General features: G+C 42.6%; 4 protein-coding genes across 6 annotated transcripts; 3 read left to right on the forward strand and 1 right to left on the reverse strand.

Annotated features, from left to right (window-relative positions):
* Positions 1-1,399: 1,399 nt before the first annotated feature.
* Positions 1,400-4,412, forward strand: LOC131265801 (protein catecholamines up). Of its 2 annotated transcripts, none has more exons than XM_058268119.1 (3): positions 1,400-2,007; positions 2,086-3,122; positions 4,066-4,412. In XM_058268119.1, the coding sequence occupies exons 1-3, from the start codon at positions 1,608-1,610 to the stop codon at positions 4,105-4,107; spliced, it is 1,479 nt and encodes a 492-aa protein (XP_058124102.1). In that variant the 5' UTR covers positions 1,400-1,607; the 3' UTR covers positions 4,108-4,412. The 2 variants fall into 2 exon arrangements, with proteins under 2 accessions (XP_058124102.1, XP_058124103.1); XM_058268120.1 differs by lacking the exon at positions 4,066-4,412 and having other exon boundaries at positions 2,086-2,487; positions 2,539-3,593.
* A 783-nt stretch (positions 4,413-5,195) lies between these two features.
* On the forward strand, positions 5,196-8,801 carry LOC131265790 (uncharacterized). 2 transcript variants are annotated; one of them, XM_058268103.1, is made up of 3 exons: positions 5,196-6,439; positions 6,470-7,851; positions 7,941-8,801. In XM_058268103.1, the coding sequence occupies exons 1-3, from the start codon at positions 5,252-5,254 to the stop codon at positions 8,704-8,706; spliced, it is 3,336 nt and encodes a 1,111-aa protein (XP_058124086.1). In that variant the 5' UTR covers positions 5,196-5,251; the 3' UTR covers positions 8,707-8,801. The 2 variants fall into 2 exon arrangements, with proteins under 2 accessions (XP_058124086.1, XP_058124087.1); XM_058268104.1 differs by having other exon boundaries at positions 6,470-7,847; positions 7,941-8,082.
* Positions 8,802-9,287: 486 nt separating this feature from the next.
* Positions 9,288-10,931, forward strand: LOC131265800 (WW domain-binding protein 11). Its single transcript, XM_058268118.1, has one exon. The coding sequence runs from the start codon at positions 9,354-9,356 to the stop codon at positions 10,854-10,856; it is 1,503 nt and encodes a 500-aa protein (XP_058124101.1). The 5' UTR covers positions 9,288-9,353; the 3' UTR covers positions 10,857-10,931.
* Positions 10,932-10,933: 2 nt separating this feature from the next.
* On the reverse strand, positions 10,934-12,362 carry LOC131265804 (tetratricopeptide repeat protein 19 homolog, mitochondrial). Its single transcript, XM_058268123.1, has 2 exons — positions 11,426-12,362; positions 10,934-11,355 (listed from the first exon to the last, which is right to left on the reverse strand). The coding sequence occupies exons 1-2, from the start codon at positions 12,275-12,277 to the stop codon at positions 11,107-11,109; spliced, it is 1,101 nt and encodes a 366-aa protein (XP_058124106.1). The 5' UTR covers positions 12,278-12,362; the 3' UTR covers positions 10,934-11,106.
* Positions 12,363-18,933: the final 6,571 nt, after the last annotated feature.

Here is an 18,933-nt window from a genome sequence, read left to right on the forward strand (position 1 = left end):
TGTTGCTTTTTGAGGTCTGTCAAAATTCACGGTTTGAATTAATATCGTTTATGTAGGACTGCTTCAATTCTTCACTGCCAAGTATGTTTGTCATTTGAAAAAACATCGAATTAGCCGGTTTTCTCTTTTATAAGTTTCAAGAGTGACCAAAAAGGTGAATAATTAAGTGGAAGGAAGGTGAATAATTAAGAGAGGATCTCATAAACAGATAGATATTCATTTTTTTACTCAATGTTACAAATAGTCCGATAAGACAATTAACTTTAGTAATTCCCTTGTTCACCCTTTTTGTCCATTCATAGAAAACATCGCACGTCAAATGTTTCTGTTGTTAGCACTAGTGATGGGGAAACTGAATCCCTACAGGGATTCGAATCTTTCGATTCAAATCCATTCTGAGATCCGGATCTCCGAATCCGAATCCCAATCCGTCATATGCTCATCTAATGCCGATTTTTGATATGATGTGTTTAATTCCATGAATGATTTAAATAAGAATATCAATATAGTTGACATTATTCTTCTAATTGTATTCAAACAACACGAACAATCTAGTCCTTTGTGGGAATATGCAGACTAACTGATTTACCCGAGTTTATTCCAAAAAGAGTAGCATTTCTCAACGAGAAATTTTGGCGTTATTTTGGGGTAAAAGAATTCTCTTCAGAACTGCCCGCTCTTCTTTTGAGAATTCTTTTACCCCTTCTTTTGCAGCAGATTTCCTATGCAATCTTGGATGTAAAACGACTTCTGAAAAGAAGGGTAAAACAATTCTCTTAATACTTGCGGGACACCGCAAAAGAGAACAGTTTTGACAACGTGACTGTGCGTTTATAACACCTATTTCTGACTATACGCGCAAAAAACGTATACCCATTCGTAGTAGATTACCGCAGGTCCACACGGCGCTGCGACAATCCTGCGACCGGGAGTTTCTGCGACACTTTTGACATACGAGATGGGTCGGCCAGCCGAGCGGTAGCGCCGGTTATAAAATCGGCCCATGAGCGCCGGGGCTCACCACCTCGACGGCGTGGGTTCGAATCCCAACCGAGACCGGACCCTCCCCTGTACGAGAGGACTGACTATCCACGTACAACAGGGAAACAAGTCTCGTAAGCCCTTAACGGGCAGGCATGACCAATAGGTCGTTACGCCAAGAAGAAAAAGAATATATATGGGTGTCCGGCGTACGTGCACATCCCAGGTGTAAATAGAGGAAAATATTCCGACCAGCTGTGTTTCAAATTGTAATTATATTATGCTTATTTTAGTGTTATTTAAAATACCTGTTGGTTTCAATCTTCTAAAATTAGTCAAACTTTTCCTTTATTTTTCTAATAAAATCCGTTCCGTTTGTTCGGAATGAACCCACCTGAGTATTAATCACTTTGGTTTGAAGGCTTCTGTGGATTCTGCGTCGAGAAACTGCAACTGTCAGCCGAGCAGCATTTCAGCTGTTTTGGCGGCTGCATCATCAGTGACGTGTTAAAAAGTTTCTTCTGCCGAGATTTGAACGACCATTCTGTGCTCCCGTGCCACCCGGTGCAAAGGATTGTGCAAGTTCGTGGACAAATAAGGCTACGTGTTAAAGTAAATCACTCAATATGGATCACTCGAAGCATCGGGGGTTTGTCCCCATGGCGAAGAAGGTACCGCTGAAGGAGGAATCGACATCATACCGGGTGCACATTGCGCTGGGATTGTTTCTCTTTATACTGTTCCTGTCGTTCCCGACGCTTTGCGGTGCCCATGGACCGCACGCCCACGATCATGATCACCTGCACGAGCATGAACATCACCATCATGAAAATCCCAGTTTCAAGTACTCTAAGCACGCGAACGAAATGTATGAGGAGCCGGTGGCCGATCCACATCATCACCATCATCACGAGCATGATCATGATCATGGGCATCACCATCATCATCATGATCATGGCCACGACGATCATCACCATCATCACCACCACGATGAAAAGCCTGTCGTTGACAGTAAGCCACCGAAAGGTAAGGAACTGATTTTTGCAAATGGCCTCCTGGTTTACATAAGGCGTTGATGTGATTTGTTTGTATTGACAATTTTAGACACCTTCTACATTTGGGTCCATTCGCTTGGCTCTACGCTCCTTATCAGTGCGGCTCCATTTTTCATCCTGTTTGCCATCCCGCTGGATAACACCGAAGAAATGCAACCTCGGCTGAAGACACTGCTCGCTTTCGCTTCTGGTGGTCTGCTAGGTGATGCGTTTCTTCACCTGATTCCCCACGCCATCCAGCCACACTCGCATGATGGTCACGGTCATGGGCATAGTCACGGACACGATCACCACGGCCATGGGCATAGTCACGGTGAAGGAGAACACGAAAGCCATGGGCATGATATGCGCGTGGGTCTGTGGGTGTTGGCCGGAATTATCGTTTTTCTGGCGGTTGAAAAGTTTGTCCGTTTGATTAAGGGTGATACCGGGCACGGGCATAGCCATGGTGGTCACAGTCATGGTGGTAAGGCAGCACCAGCAGCCGAAACGAAAGCCGTAGCCAAGACCTCACCGCCACCGTCTCCGACCGAGGGAAAGAAAGATAAAAAACCCTCCAAGGACAAGAAAAGCCAGGAAGTGGCCAGCACATCCAAGTCAAAGAAGGAGGAAGCCAAAGCTAAAGGAAAAGCTGTCCGCAAGGAACCGAAGAAGGAATCGAAAATCAAAATCGCCGGATATTTGAACCTGGCAGCGGATTTTACGCACAACTTTACCGATGGCCTGGCGATTGGCGCTTCGTATCTGGCCGGGAGCAGCATCGGTATCATTACCACCATCACGATCCTGCTGCACGAGGTACCGCACGAAATTGGTGACTTTGCCATCCTCATCAAGTCGGGATGCTCGAAAAAGAAAGCGATGCTGCTGCAGCTAACGACGGCAGTCGGTGCGCTGGCCGGTACCGTACTGGCCCTGCTCGGAAGTGGGAGTGACGCTGCAGAATCATGGGTCCTTCCCTTCACTGCTGGCGGATTTATCTACATCGCGACCGTTTCAGTCATTCCGGAGCTGCTGGAGGAGTCGACGAAATTGTGGCAATCACTAAAGGAGATTACGGCCATGCTGGCCGGCGTGGGCATGATGGTAATTATTGCAAACTTTGAGTGAGAGGCGGACGAAACGCAAAACACCTTCTCTGCTCCAGTTAACCTGTGTGTACCTTTGGTAGTCGTCGTGGTCGTCGTTCTCTTCCTGTTAGCGTACGCATTTTTTCTTTGTGTGTTATTTAGAGTTGTGTGCGAAGAACATTGAAAACATAAGTTTTCCTTTGTTTTTCTACTACTCGTAAGTGAACGGTGTTGATGTTTGTACAAAAGGTCCACGGTCCAGCCAACACAGTGAGTTTGTTTAACATTGGCACCCTAGCCTTTCCGATTGTTTTGCATAACATTTTATAGTTAGGGAATGATAAAGTCGCTGCTTATTTCTGATACGTTAGGTTTACAAAACTTTGTACGAGAGCAATAATAATAATATAATGCTAGTAAAAGTAGAACAGATAAAGATAATAAAAGAAAGACCGGATAGAAATACGTTGGCAACGTAAGAACCTTTTCTGGCGCGTTATTGCATCTTGATTTCTTGTTTCTTGTTCTTGATCTTATCAACATCGGCCACTATCACTTCAATCAACAAGAAATGTAGGCCCGGCAGCTCTGGCCCTCGACAATTATTATTGTATTTACTTCGCCCTTTGTCGACCTTGTACGTGCTAATGTTTCTTCTCCTTAGTTCCTGTGTTATCGATAGTACATGTTCACCCCAGGTGTCGGAAGCAGGTCTTTCTTCTTGTTCCGTGCCAATAGTCACGCATTGATGATAACGCCACAAGCTAAGTTATCGCCAATCAGTAGACCTTTTCAAATACTCACCAAGAGCTGGGCTTTGAGTACGTAGCTGTAAGTCATACATGTGCATTGTCCTGTATGGAAATGGAACAGGGTGGAATGTCTGGTGGCTGTAGCATATGTGAATCATTTTGTTGTCATGTATTCCCGTGGACTCATTGTCTTCATTTTCATTCTAGGGAACGTGCCTGAAGGTGATTGAGCATACCATAGACCGTTAAGTTTTTTATTTGTAAATGTTTCACTCGCTTAAAAAGATGATGATCTTTTGTGTGCTATTGCTTTTGTGTCGTTAGCAGTCACGTGTTCGAAACGGTGAAATTATACGTTAGTTTTTGTTTTTAATTTGTTCAGGAGCAATTTTAGCAAAATTGTTTGTTAGAACAAAGCCAGGCTTTGTCAACCTTCTTTTATATATGAAACTGCGAGGAACGCTGTTAATGTAATTATATCGAAGCCTTGTTGTATATACTTGTGAGATTTTAAAATAATGTCATAAAATAAAATATATCTATTGAGAAAGCAACCTGATGTAGTAAATTGTAAGTTAATAGAAGTATTCGATATCATGATAGTTTTAGGTTACCATGGTTAAAGTTTTGACTGCTGCCCTTCAAAAGGCGCTTACAACCAAGAGGAAATCGGATTAATCAAATCCAATCTCGCCTTTCTCTTAATAGTTTTCGCTTTTAATGATTAGAACAGTTTCCATGATTTATGCTTTTCTTTAACATGTTTTATTTTGTTCATTTAAAAAGCCCTTTCTCATACTGCCAATGTCACATTGAACAGAATCAACGATGGTTTAATTTCTGTTGGTATTTGATTCATCAGAACAGGGCAAATTATGCAATAAACTTTTCAGTTTTTGAGGCTGCTGGTGTAACTTATAGTACTCCATAACAAGTTTTAAAATGTGTATCATAACACCATAACAAATAAAAAAACACAAAGGGTATGTTTTGTCTCATACAATTCAAGTATGGCCTTTTTAAAACAACTAATACCTCCAGTTTAATATCAAACTTTTTTTAAGTAACTCGTAGTTATTACAATGTGTTGGAGAGAAGATAAAATGCAATTCAAAAATAGACTATAATGCAAACGGGCCAACTGAAAGCACATTCTCCTTATCATACCTAAAGTGTATTAACGTCTCGTTCAAAAAGAGTCAAACCTCCATTTGTTTAGATTTAAATTTCAACCTGTATGTCAACTGCACAACCTGCACAATTGCACGAACATTGGTTTTAAGTGCCAAAAGCTGTCAAACTCGTAATCCACAAAATAGGCGGGATAAATCAATCCTTGTAAAGGAATATAAGTTGTTAGTTCTGTTAGCTATCTCGTGCATTGGTTTAGAAAATGTCTCGTCCAACAGCAGGATCCAGTAAAACCTCTAAAACACAGGCAGACATTCGTGATGTTATGGCGCAGATTCAGCAAAGGGTGCAGAGGCAGCCGGTCAGAAACTCAGCGCTTGCAAATGACCAAACAACCCGAATCCCGGCGGAACCACCCCCACAAATTGCAATCGCTGACCATGCCACGGTGAATGATGCGTTTGCCAAGCAAATCTTTTTTCAGCACACAAACATTGAGCAAATAGTTTTAGATAAAATGGCAGAACGCAGTGAAAGGACACGCCAAAAATATCAACAAATACTGTATGAGAGATACGTACAAAATCCACTTGGACGGCTATCTGACCCATTGCATATGTTGCGCTTCGAGACACCGTTTTGGGAGGGCTTGTTTAGCATGGCCACAAAGATACCGATTCCAACCGAAGCTGCATATCAAACAATGGTCAGTTCTCTCGCCAAGGACGGAGTGAAAAAAATGAGCTTCGTCGATATGACGCGCAATAATTTGGTTCTTGAGGATCAACGGGAAGTCATACAGCTGTTACAGTCGAAGTTCAGCAACTGGTCGGGAAAGCTGCTGAAACTCAAGAAATACCTTAAGGGCTGCCAACAGGGTAGAGAACGAAACGCGGCGAAAGAAAAAGAGAAATTGTTACGGTTGATAGTAAAGCGCTCAAATTATAAGAAACAGTGGCACAGATTTCTGGATCGTATAATCTACGAACTGCGTGGCCCGGTCGAGAAGCGTACGCTGTTTATCTGGCACAAGTTTGCATTCGACGACGACGCACTGAACAGAAAATATAATGTCGGCCTTCATTATGCTGATCCGGAAGGCAGATCTCAACTGCAAAGAATATCAACGGGGCCTAGCCTCGGTCATCAAATACTGTCACATACTGCCACAGGCATCGAAAGGGCAGAGCTGAGGACTCCCACACCATTGCAAGCAAGTGTTTCTCGTCACGATAATTTCCTAACCCCAAGGCCACTTACTCAGGCACCGAAAACTGTCCCGGTTTCCGCGGTACAGCGGGATACAGCTGCAATAAGCCCAACTGCACAAGGCTCAATCGCACAAGTTCGTACTGCACCGCCATCAACTGCACAAGGCCTGGTCTCACAAGTTCCAACTGTGCCGATTTCAACTTCACAAGGCCCAATCACACAAGGTCCTATTGCACAGGTTCCAACTGCACAGGCTCCAAATGCACAGGCTCCAAATGCACAGGTTCCAACTGCAGCCCTCAATAACTCGCAATATAGTAGCGTCATTCCGGAAATTCAACAAGAACATGAGGATGATCAAAATATTAATACAACCAATCGAAGTACGGAGCAACCTGCGAACGCAGACAGATCAATTTCGAATGCCGCCGCTGAACAAGAACCTCCGACAAAACGTGCTCGAACCGCTGACCATTTGTTCGCTGTGCCATTACCAATCGGGGCCGTATGCAAGCAAGAGAAATCCTCTAGTGCACATCATAATAGTACTATCAGCTTGATTTCTCCCGCTCAACCAATTACTACAACCACGGATACACCGGAGTTCAGCCTTGATTACATCAAATCCTCTACGAACATCTACGAGGTGCTGATTTATAACCGGATGAAAAAATTCCCCAAGACAAAGCTGACGTCGAGGAAAGTTGATAAGTTAGTTAAAGCTTTTTACGAGTTCTATAAATCCACCTTCGATCGGCAGGAATTGCCCGCCGCCTTGCGAGAACTAACACCCCAGGAGCAGCTGGAACTAAAGTCTAAAGGAGCATGTAGATGGGCTTCCGAAAAGCTGCACATACCGATCGTTATGGAACAGCAGGGAGTGGAACAGCCGGCTACAGTGACGGCATCAACAACATCAGCAGTCGTAGCTGTCCCAGACGCGGTACAACCACTGGCCCACCAACCAGTTCCATCGAAACCGGATGTTAATACCGTTGTGCCTACGAAGGAATCGCGAGAAAAAGCACCGCAGCCGAAAAAAAAATTGTTGTTCCCACGACCCTGCCCGATTCGGCCGGCGAATATAAACTACGAAAGCGATACAGCATCAACAAGCGAGAAAAATGTCGCTAGACCGAATTCGCAGCCTACCGCTAACCAAATGCAGCAGAATACGCCAAACATGGACATGCTGTCCGATCCGGATACAATGAGTTTTATGCCACCAGTTTGTTCGACACAGAATCAGGATGGTGGCAGCCAACCACCAGAGCCACATGCGCCATCGCAAGAACAGAATGAACGAGCCGCATTGGAATCTCCTCGTAATGAAGATATGCCATCACAACCACCGGATAACGCCGTCGGGATGGTTTTCAAACTGGAACCCAATTCTTCGCAAGTCGACTCCTCGGGATATGAAGGATACGTCGAAGAAATACCATGCGCCAATGAAGTGCTTCTCATCTACGATACCGATGAAATGTTTTTGGAAGATCTTGAGACGCCGGAACAAAACGCTCTGCAGAATCGTTTAGTTGGATTGTTCCGGACGGAATCCGATACTGTTGCTCCCGAACTAACTCCACTTTTTTCACACATCGAGGATACTGGCGTGCTAGAAAACGGCGAAACTGATTCGTATGGTAGGTACGACCCGTTCTTTGTTATTTTTTTTTCGTTATGACCATCAAAATGGTAACTGTTAATTACTGTGCCGTTTTTTTCGAATTCATCAGCTTCCCCTTAGAAGAGCACATGGCAATTTTTCAAGCAAGTTGGAGATCTTTTGTAAAACGAAAGCGAACATCCCATCGACCCCCCCAGGAGGATTTGTGGTTTATCTTGGCAGCTGGCTTTGGTTCCATAGAAACAGGAAAATCAACCATCATTCCAATACAGCCTTTTGACTTTCTCTTAGACATCAACATCGCATCCTTACGGTACACCCAGCGACCGATCAGATGGCGTGGATGCAACGAACTGCAACAGAAGCAGCTCACGATGAACCTGCACCATCGTTCGCAGGGCATCTTTACCGTGGCAATTCACGACCATCAAGTGGGCCAACTGCTCGGACTGTTAGGCCCCGGTATGAATGCTGGGACCTCGGCTGGTTGGAAAGCATTGACCGAATCGTTGGCTCACGTCGGCAAGTTTCGCTACGGCCGCAATGAACCCACAAAGGAGTACTATCGGATGACGATCACGGAAAAGGTGCTACATCTGTTCTTCGACACCCTTTCGAACTTTCCGCGGGACGGTGGGTTTGTGTTGGGGCTGGGACAAGATAGGGCTACGTTTCCGGCGGACGGTGGCACCGTGGCGCTAGAGCGATTCAATGTTCATCTTCACTCAAAACCCCGAAAAGCTGTATCTGAGGCGTTCGAGAAAAAGGCGGACCCTGAAGATGGTTGCGAGGAAGATGAAAGTTTGGTACAATACCTCCTGCCAGGGGTGGCGGAAGCGATGGTTCAACTTAGGAAAAGATTAGAACTCCAGTGAGCATGTGGAAATAATTGTTTTGTATCAATTGATTCTTTTGCGATACTGTTTTAAATGAAATGTTTGTGCAAAAATAAATGTTAAAATTAGCTCAATTTGTTTGTTCTATAATATATTTCCAAATAAACTGCTACCAAATTTAGCCTAACGGAACATAACGAGATGTTTGTTGCTGCTGCTGTACTTAATGTTATGAAAGGTTTGTTGAATGATTTGACTACAATTACGAATTACAAATAGTGAGTAGTAAGTATTTAGCAATAGGTCACTAACAAGTAAAGGTAGGTAGGTATACAATTTTCCGGGTCAGGGATAAGGTGTAAACGAATTTTTCGTGATTCTAAACCTGACTGCTTCACAAATATCTCTCTCTTTTTAATGGCTTCAGATTTAAATCACAAAAAGAATCTAATTTATAAGATAGTGTTATCGCAGGGTTTTCGCGAATGGAAATTTCAGATTTGAAACCGTCTATTTCAAACTAGTTTCAAATGAATCAAACATAAGTTGTCAGTTTGTTGACGTCTTGCAGTGTTTATGTTTATCATAGATCGTCTTCAGAAGTGTGAAATAAACTACTAGTCTACCGAAAAAGTTGTCTAAATCTGTATTTTAAAGTGAAGCAGGCACCAAAAGCGTAAGCAACCATGGGTCGCCGTTCGATCAACACCACGAAGAGTGGGAAGTACATGAACCCCACGGATCAGGCCCGAAAAGAAGCGCGCAAGAAGGAGTTGAAGAAAAACAAAAAACAACGGCAAATGGTCCGCGCCGCGGTTCTCAAAGGCAAGGACCCGGCACAGCTGATCGAGGAGATGGAAAAGATCGACGAGATGGAGTTCAACGTGTACCAACCGTCCCCGCTAAACGAGAAGGTGCTCAAAGAGAAGCGCAAAAAGCTAAAGGAAACGCTCGACCGGGTGATGCGGCTGTATCAGGCGGACGATCCGGAACTGTGGGCCGACCTGAAAAGGAAGGAAGTGGACTACGAAAAGCGCCGGAATAAACGGATCCAGTACTACGAAAGTGTCCGCCACGCGGAGCAAGTGCAGGTGGACGATATTCCGCTCCCCTCGTCCACCGATACTCCGACACCGCTGTCCATCCCGCGAATACCGATGCCGCCGAACGTACTTCCTCCGAATATCGCCCCACCCCTGCGGATGGCTCCTCCACCGGTGCCATTGCTAAAGAAACCGATTGACAACCCGCTCGAACCCTCGGAACCGGTCGATGACGACGATGGTATACCGGGCTGTCCGCCCGGTCCACCACCGGATCTGTTCGATATGCCCGAGTTGGACTACGATCTGGACAAGTTCCACGAGGAAACCGCAAAGAGTGTTAAATTCTACGACGATGCTGATTCCAAGGATCACTCGGAGGAATCGGACGGTGGTGAGAAGCAGGTGAAGCAACCGAACACGGTCCAACAGAAAATGCTCGCCCTTTCCGGCCAGAACATTGACGATTTCATGAAAGAGATGGAAAGCGTGCAGAAAAAGAAGGAACAATCGACACCGGCCGATGTGCCGTCGCTTGCTTCGATTCCGACGCCTTCGTCTGCACCACCGCCACTTCCCAATCCTGCCCCTCCTCCAGATGCTGCCATGCCAAAATTCATGCCAATGCCACCCTCTTCGATCCCCCTCCCCGGTCCACCGGGTCCAATGCAGCCGCTGATGATCAGACCACCTCCGTTGCGACCACCGGGTATGTCGGGTCTACCCGCCGGTCTCCGAATGCCCGGTCGTCCCGGAATTCCAGGTGGACCACCACCGGGTCTACCGCCTCGCATGGGCATCCGTATGCCACCTGGCCCTCCAGCTGGACCTCCGCCGAAACACATCCAGCAGCAGCGTAGCATGCAGCTGCATCATCAGCAAACCCAACAGCAACTGCTGCAACAGAAAGATCCCAAAAGTGCAACCATCTCGGCGAAACCGCAGATCCGTAATCTCAGCGCGGACGTCACACGATTCCTGCCGAGTGCCCTGCGAGCGAAGAAGGACGAGGTGCGGAAAGCAAAACCACCGGCGAGACCGGTGCATGATCAGCACGATCACCGGACGGTGCCGGCGGACGCCTCAAAGCCCACGAAGGACGACGCTTACCTACAGTTTATGCGCGAAATGGAAGATTTACTTTGAGAACCATAAGCCTAAGGATAGCGTTTCAATAATCTTTTGTCACTTGTATGTTAGCGCTAGTAATAAACCTTAAGAACAGTACTCTGAAGCTTGTTTGGATGTGGTTTGACTAGTTTGTACAACATTTATTAAACTCTCCAGTGCAACATAATAGGTTTCTTGTGAGGTGTGCAAAACATAATCGAAAATAGGTTTAACTACTGAATTGGTGGTTCATTCAACTGTCCGGAAAAATGGATTCCTTTTCGCATTACTTTTGCATCGCTTTAATTTGCTCCAGACAGTAGCTTGCCTGTATCACAGTTTCTTCATGTTTGTGCTGCTTTCCGTAGCGCCAGGCGAACGTACAAAACTCGGACGCTTGCCGGAGTAAGCCCTGCTGCAGGTAGAGCAGACCCAGATTCGCCTTGTAAACGCCGGCCTCGGAGAGATCGGGAATTTGGGCGGCAAGCGCAATCGCTTCTTTAAGGAACCGTTCAGCCGACGCGTAGTCTTCAAGCTATGTCCAAAGAAATCATCCAGGAAAAAGTTTGAATGAAGTTAGAGAGTGGTTTTGCTGCATGACTTACGTTTGAGCAAGCAACGCTAAGATTGTTCAGTATCGTAAGTCCTTCCTCGGTGAGCAATCCGTGGATTTCGGTGTACGCCTCGTACGCCTGCAGGAACGCTTGTTTAGCCTCGGCAAACCGTTTATTTTCCATCAGCAGCTGCGCGTACCAGTTCTTCGTAATGCCCCACAGTTCGCGGATTTCCTTCGAGTTGTCGTCTCCGAGCTGTTTCAGCTTTTCTTCCAGCTTCGCCAGCGTCCATTCAAACCCTTGGGCGGCCTTATCGAGATGGCCCTGCAGTTGCGCAAGGTGGGCAACTTTCGAACTTATATGAAGCATTTTGATGTGGTCCTCGACAAACCCGTCCGAAAACAACCGTTGCATGACGTTGACGAACAGTTTCTCCGCTTTCGCAAAGTCGCCCACTTCCATCGCTAGGTTGGCCATAATGTCGTAGATGTACGTGATGCCGTCCTTGCTCTGCAGGTCTTGGGCCATTTTGAGTGCGAGGTGTAGCATCTGTTCGGCCTTCTGGTATTCCTCCTTCTGTATCGACAGTATCGACCGCTTGATGATGGTTATCAGTTGGCTTTCGGGTGTGTCTTCATCGTCGTTTTTCTTGCTGAACCACGACAGAAAGGAACTAGCGACCAGAAAACGCACCGGTCCCTTGGTCTTCCACTTTCGCTGCTGTTGATATTCCTCGCGCCGGTTGCGGTTATCCTTGTGCCATTCCGTTGTGGTACTTTGGAAAGAGATCGGAGCGTGGTTCGTCAGTTTTGCGAGTGGGATTGTAAGTGGTGCTATCCGGGGGTGGTTGATAGAAATGAAATAACGGGACACGAGCGTCGCGCTGGAGGCCGAACGAAACATTTTTGGTACACTTTAAGCAGTTTATGTAAAACGTTTAACGATTTGTTGTGCAGTGATGAATAATTCTGCCACCCCAAATTGCTCTTCGGATGTAAACATTGAAAACCCAAAACAAAGTTTGACGTCTGATGTTGCCACAGTTGATCACACAGATCACAGTTTTGAGTGCCATATTTGAAATTTAAAAAAATATCAAATTAACCTTCACTTTACATCCAAAGTTGCCATTCATTGTGAGGTAAAAGAGTAAATGAGGCCCGGGGCTAGATTATCCTCTTCCTACTGGTTCACATTAAGCGCCTGAAGCTATGCAAAGCGCGACGCATGCATTCTTTTCGAATATTTGATCGCTAACGGTTCGCTTAAAAGAACATAACGGTTAAAACTAATCACGCAGTGGGGGTTGAATGCGGTTTAATATACTTTAATATAGTAACATGTTAAGTTACTAGTAAGTAAACTATACCACTCATGATGGACAGCATGAAACAATGAGTTTAGCCGCAGAAATGATTTGGAAACGGCGGCGCGCCCGCAGCGAGCGCAGCGAGCGGACTGCGCTAGGTCTACCGAAAAAGAGAGTTTGTTATAGTTTTGAGAAATAAGGGGGGCCCGTGGGCCCCCCTCATACCGCACCCCTAGGTTGATTGCGTAGCCGAAATTAACGATACAATCTACGTTTCAAATACTCGTAGGTTGAATTTAACGAATTAATGTATCACCAATTGCATACATTCAGTTTAAACGTCAACAAGAGGTGTAGCCACGATCGAAAACATGGCGGCCGAGGCCTCATTTACTCTTTTACCCACGTTTCTGTTGATGTAGAGCTGCCAAACTCACAGGGTGACCATATTTTAGATTGATCTTACAGGGTGACTACTTTTTACGCGTTAAAAACTCGTCTTTCAATGGAAATTGGAAGGGGTGCGTATTGCCCCAGGGGTGCGTATTACCCCGAGCACCCCTATATACTGGTGCGTATAGAAAATAATTGAAGATATATTTACTTGATATGTAATGGGGGTCCACGACAGCCGAGCGGTAGCGCCGGGTAGAAAATCGGCCCATGAGCGCCGAGGCTCATCACCACCTCGACGGCCTGGGTTCGAATCCCAACCGAGACCGGACCCTCCCCTGTTACGAGAGGACTGACTATCCACCTATACAAAGAGAAAAAAGTCTTGTAAGCCCTTAACGGGCAGGCGTGACCAAGAGGTTATTACGCCAATAAGAAGAAGATATAGTAGATATAACATATTTTTTTTAAACAATACACGAGAATATGTGATTTGGTTCTCGAAAAGTTCCGATTAAATCGAACAAAATTGTGTTTAATTTAAAAATTAACTTTATTTCTTTCATATCCTCAAGCTACAGACAAAACGAAAAAAAATAATTTTTTGTATTACTTTATTTGAATTATACTTATCATTTGAAGGTAGATTTGTTGCAGTTATAATAATGTTTCCATTTTTGTTCGCTTGATTTCGCATCACGAAGCAATTACACTGGGGAAGCTTGGCTAGCTCAAATGATTCAGCAATAGCATTAAAGAAAACATAAAAATCCCAATCGAAGTCCTTCCTCAGCTTATTTTTCTACTTGATTTTCATCTACCACTTCAGTAGAAGGATGTTTTGCTATTTGCATCGGCGGCTCAAACATGACTCTGCTCGATGGCTTTTACCGGCGGTAGGTATTTTATGGGTTTGATACATACGACATATATGAGTAAGCTTTGCCTTTTGCATTATTTTTAAGTTATATTTATAAGGAGTTTCCAAAATTCTACACTCCTCCATAACACACTCTCTCATTTGCTATGTTTCGGCATGGTTGTAACGTTCTTTTTATAATCTTTAGGGAACTCCTTCAACACTGCACGAGTTACTAGTGTTTATGTGTGGTTAGAATCGAGTTATAAAGTGTTTAGTTGAACACGATATAATATTTGCTACCTTTCTACTGTGCTGCACATAATATATGTTCTGTGATTCATAATCGGTTCAATGGCATTTGAATTTGGGTATTTCTACCAATGCGGCGCTATTCTCCTTTGACTAGTTGTAACAATTTTTTAGAGGCTTTGATTTTCCCTTATGTTTTGTGATCAAAATATATTCATTTATATGCTCATTGTCACATTTGTATTGGTAGATTCAATTTTTATCTCTTCCACGGTTCTTACACATCTTCAACGAAACAATTAAGCGTTGAGTGAAACCAGCCGTTCTAGTTTTTGATTCTTTAACCGTGCGTGTTGGTAGCTCATACGTTGGAAGTCTTTTCGTGAGCTCACTTTTCTGCTTTATGGGTTTTAAGTCAACTGGCATGGTTCCATAATACATAACCTTCCGGTGCCGCGTGTTTGTTTTTTTACTATTAGTTTATCTTAGGTGAAGTTGGAAACGATTTGTGGTTCCAGAAATTTTCCTCTTATTTTGCATTATTGTCTCTTTGAATACATACACGGATTTCAACTCGACCTTAATAATTTGGTTGTATTTTGTATTCTTGAAAATGTCTATACAGCATTTTACCGTACAAAATGTGCTCTGTATTGCGTATCAAACATTTTGTGGTTCTTTCTTGATTTGTTCTGAAAGAAAATGTTTTTCTGCCAGAATATCCTAGGGTCTGCTCCTCCTATGTTTTATCCCATACTTTTCTAAATGTTTTCTTTTTGTCTTTTGTTCATTTAAAGTACAGCATCGAATGTAATGCGCTGTTTAACTGCTAACAGGCGAACGGTTTTGCGGCTAGATTGCATATTGGAGAACATTTTCCACACTTTTTCTTTCTCAGCTAATTCTACGCTTTAGTGAATAATTTGTTTGAAAAGATTCTGGATTCCGCTACAGTTTATATTTAGGATCGAATAACTGCCACTGCCTAGGAACTTGTATGTACGAATGTATTGTTGCATGCTCTAAAGAAGAAGAGATATTGAACCGCTTTTTTATCTATCTTCGGTCAAGTTTTCTTCTCCCCGAAGCCATGTCGCTTGATGTCGTGTCATAGACGAATGCTGAAAGTTACATGTATTCTAAAAAAGGCACACCCACTGGTTTATGCTGAAAAAAATTCCAACCCTACCAAATTGTAAACAACAAGTAAATTACAGAAATGGATAGTAAACAGAGGTCAATAAAATATCTATATAGATAAATGATGAAAGCCACAAGGAATATGAAAGAAATGGGTAATCAATAACAAAACGAAACAAATAAAAAAGAAAACAATTATAAGTTTTAAATATATTTTCTGCCGAAAAACGATATCTTATAAAGAAAAAAAAGTGTACAAAAAAAACTTAAAAACGACATGAACAAAGTTCGAAAATAGCATACCGCTTACGATCTAGTGAGACGAAAATTAGTATGAATTACAGACACATTGGCTTAACATGCCCAGAGTCACAAGTATTATTGCGACTTTTACTTTTTGTGTTCATCTCTTTCGCGGAGTGGTTTCTAATGCTTGTTCAACCTTGCTTGCTTGTAGAGTACTGATTTGCAGCTTTATTGACGGCTTTTTTGAAAGTCTCTGACATGTTTTCATTTTTTTTCTGATTGCTTCTCTTCATCAAGTATTTAACGATTCTCGTAAAAAATTTTTTTTCCTGGATGCCTTTCAATAGATTTTGAAAAGGTTTCTGGTTTACATTTTGCCTAGATAGTTAAATGACTCTCACTACCACGGAGAAAGTTGCAGGTTTGTAATTCGGTTTATTTTTTACACATCTTAATTTTCATTCAGTTTTCATTCTCATTCATAGTGGTACCTAAGCGATAAACTAAACCTAACGGATCCACCTAACCTTGCTCTACTCTAACGAATTTCCATTTTAGATTTTGCTAACCGAAGGGTATGTTTTTTCCATGCTTTCATGCCCATAAGCAACACCCGATATAAATAGTCAAGAAAAGGCTTAAAAGAAGGGATAAAGCAATCTAAAACAAATTTAGAACCAATTGAAACCGACCCACCGCAAACGAAACTTCAAACTTTAACCAGTGCGTGTGGCGGTCGTTTTGTCACAATTTAATAATCGCTTTTGCAACTACCGTTAAGTACGCATTGTAAATGATTATATTAACCTTGTAATGCATTTTGATTTTTCGTTAAACGTAAAAATTCATTGAATTTTGCGATTTTTTTGTTTTATATTTCCTGGCCATGTTAAAATCGTACACATCGTGGACGATTTGCACGCCGGTGAGCCACCTGCATCGAGGTGCCAAACTAAGGATAATTTTGATTAAAGTTTAACGCTCAGAAATTTAGCGCGCATAAAACAAAAAAAAAAAAACTCAAAATAAAGTCCTAGCTGTACCAGGGAGCTAAACGTGGAACATTTCCATCGTAGATTAATAGGTATCAAGGTTCGTCGCTTGTTTGCTTCGTCCCGTGTCTAATAACTGAAAACCATTGTTCATACCATTTGTTGTGTAACATTGCAATTCCGTATCACCCATCGGTCTCGTTTCGTGTAAACTGCACCATAAATGTATCGATCATTTCGTGATCGTTGAGATTGCAATCTCCATTCTTTCTTCATAATACTATCGTCTGTTTGTTGTTTTGCTGTTCATTTTCCTAATGTGTTCACATATTATTTACAAATTCGAGTTTGTTCTATGTCATCGCAGTGCTGCCGAAGTTTGTTTGTTCTTTTTTTCATATGCTTCTACTTTGTCCTGATAATGCATGTACAGTAGATCTGCTTCATAATTATAAGTACTTTTAATCTGTGTGTGGCGCTATTAACATGCTCTTACTCTAAAGCTTCGCACCTTTTCCTACATTTGCTACCTTTGTTGTTTAATATTTATACACTTCCGCCGCTGCTCGGTGTTGAGGTATTTATTTTGCAAACCCGAAACGAAGAAACAAATTCTAATGGCATTTTGTTCAGTTGTAAGGGCAAGAGAGAAAGATCAATAGAAAAATGAAAAAAAATATATATATATATAAACCAAACGTAATCAGCAGTGTACAATTAATCTTAAAAATTACTCGTTTACCCGTTTTATGTTGCACTCTGGTTGATTGTGTTGTATGGTTAATGATTGTTTAAATTATGGTTTGTGGTTTAAATTATATTGCTTGTTTATCTTATATATTCCCTAGGCTGTTTGTAGGCGCTTTAGGGTGTTCTGCAAAATATTAGCATTTCCTTTGTTTGCATTCATTTGTTGTTCACACAAAACAAAGTAAAACAACAAATAAACGAGAACAACGAATATCCTCCGGGGTGTTGTACTGGTATCATTTCTAAACTCCTACTTATAACGCGTGCAAGCGTCTTATCATTTACCCTGAGAGAGTTTCTTAGTTGTTGGTATTTTTGTTTTCAATGTCTTTAAACTTTATAATGTCGCATACCGCCACTGGCAGAGGTAATTTGTAGTGTTACTTGTTGGTATGCTCATGTTATACTACACGGTCTAGTACAGTGGTTCGGCTTTGTGCTCTAAAATTTGCACTCTTACTATATCTACAGCAGTATCGTCTACCAAGCACCGTGTATATTTCTTAATGTTTTGCTGAGTACAGTGAAAATGATCCCTTGCTGAAATTGGTAATCATGTTTGGAGGTGTTTTGAGTGCAGTTTGCCAAAGCTTCAGCTAGACTACAGACTGTTTATTCGTTTTGCGACTGATTGCTAACCGTGAAATTGTGGATTGACTCTTCTCCCATTGGCTTTGTACAACACTTTTTTTTTCTCACTTCACTAACGACCGTTTCGGTTTTATAACGTTTTTCCTTCTACACCTCAAAGACAAGTTTTTCACTTTTTTCTGTCATTTTTCCTCCTTCTTCTCTCGTACACGCAGGTGTTTAGTATACTTCAGATGATATCGTATCGATTGCGTATTATGATAAATCGTATCGAGTTCCGTATTGGGTGTGTTCGCCTTTGCTTTGTTTTTTTTTCAGTATACAGTGGTTGGGAACGTATACACACGTTGGCTACCTTCCTAGCATCGTATCATTTGTGGTATTTTGTTGTTGTATCGTATAGCTGTTTGTTGTTGTTTGTTCTCTTTTGTTTTCTATTATTTTGCACTCTACTCTGTTGTATCGCGTTACACTAAGAACTAATGATATTTAATATTGTTTTGCTTTCGCCTTTTGCGCCCACTGGGAACGCTGAAATCGTCAAGTAGAGAGTAGAGAGATTCGTATAACCTGTTTCGTATAAGACGAGATAACATCGACAGTGTCGGTTAGAAGTAATGTTCGTAGGATGATCCTTAAGGTGTGAGAGAGGGCAAAATCGTATAGCGTTTGCAATTGTTCAACGAAAAATGAGAAAAAATTACGCTTTCTAAAATGGTTTTACAAGCTGAAAAAGGCTCATGTTTTTAAAATGGTTCTCTGAGGAGAGGATTGTAAAAATAGTATTTTAACCGTATCGTATTACTTTCTTTGTTTCTTGTTATACTATTTTTCATTTCAGTATACATTCGGTTGCTTATGATATTTCGTATTCCGGTGTGTGTATCGATTGTGGGGATGGAAATTATTTTATTGTTGTTGATAAATTTTCCTTATGCCCCCCGCGTGTTTCAGGAAGGGTTTTGAGAACGTATGTTAGAAAATCGTATATAACCATCATCCGTTTGGTATACTAAATGGGTTTTAG

Source organism: Anopheles coustani, chromosome 2 (assembly GCF_943734705.1).
Source record: "Anopheles coustani chromosome 2, idAnoCousDA_361_x.2, whole genome shotgun sequence".
NCBI classification, from domain to species: domain Eukaryota; kingdom Metazoa; phylum Arthropoda; class Insecta; order Diptera; family Culicidae; genus Anopheles; species Anopheles coustani.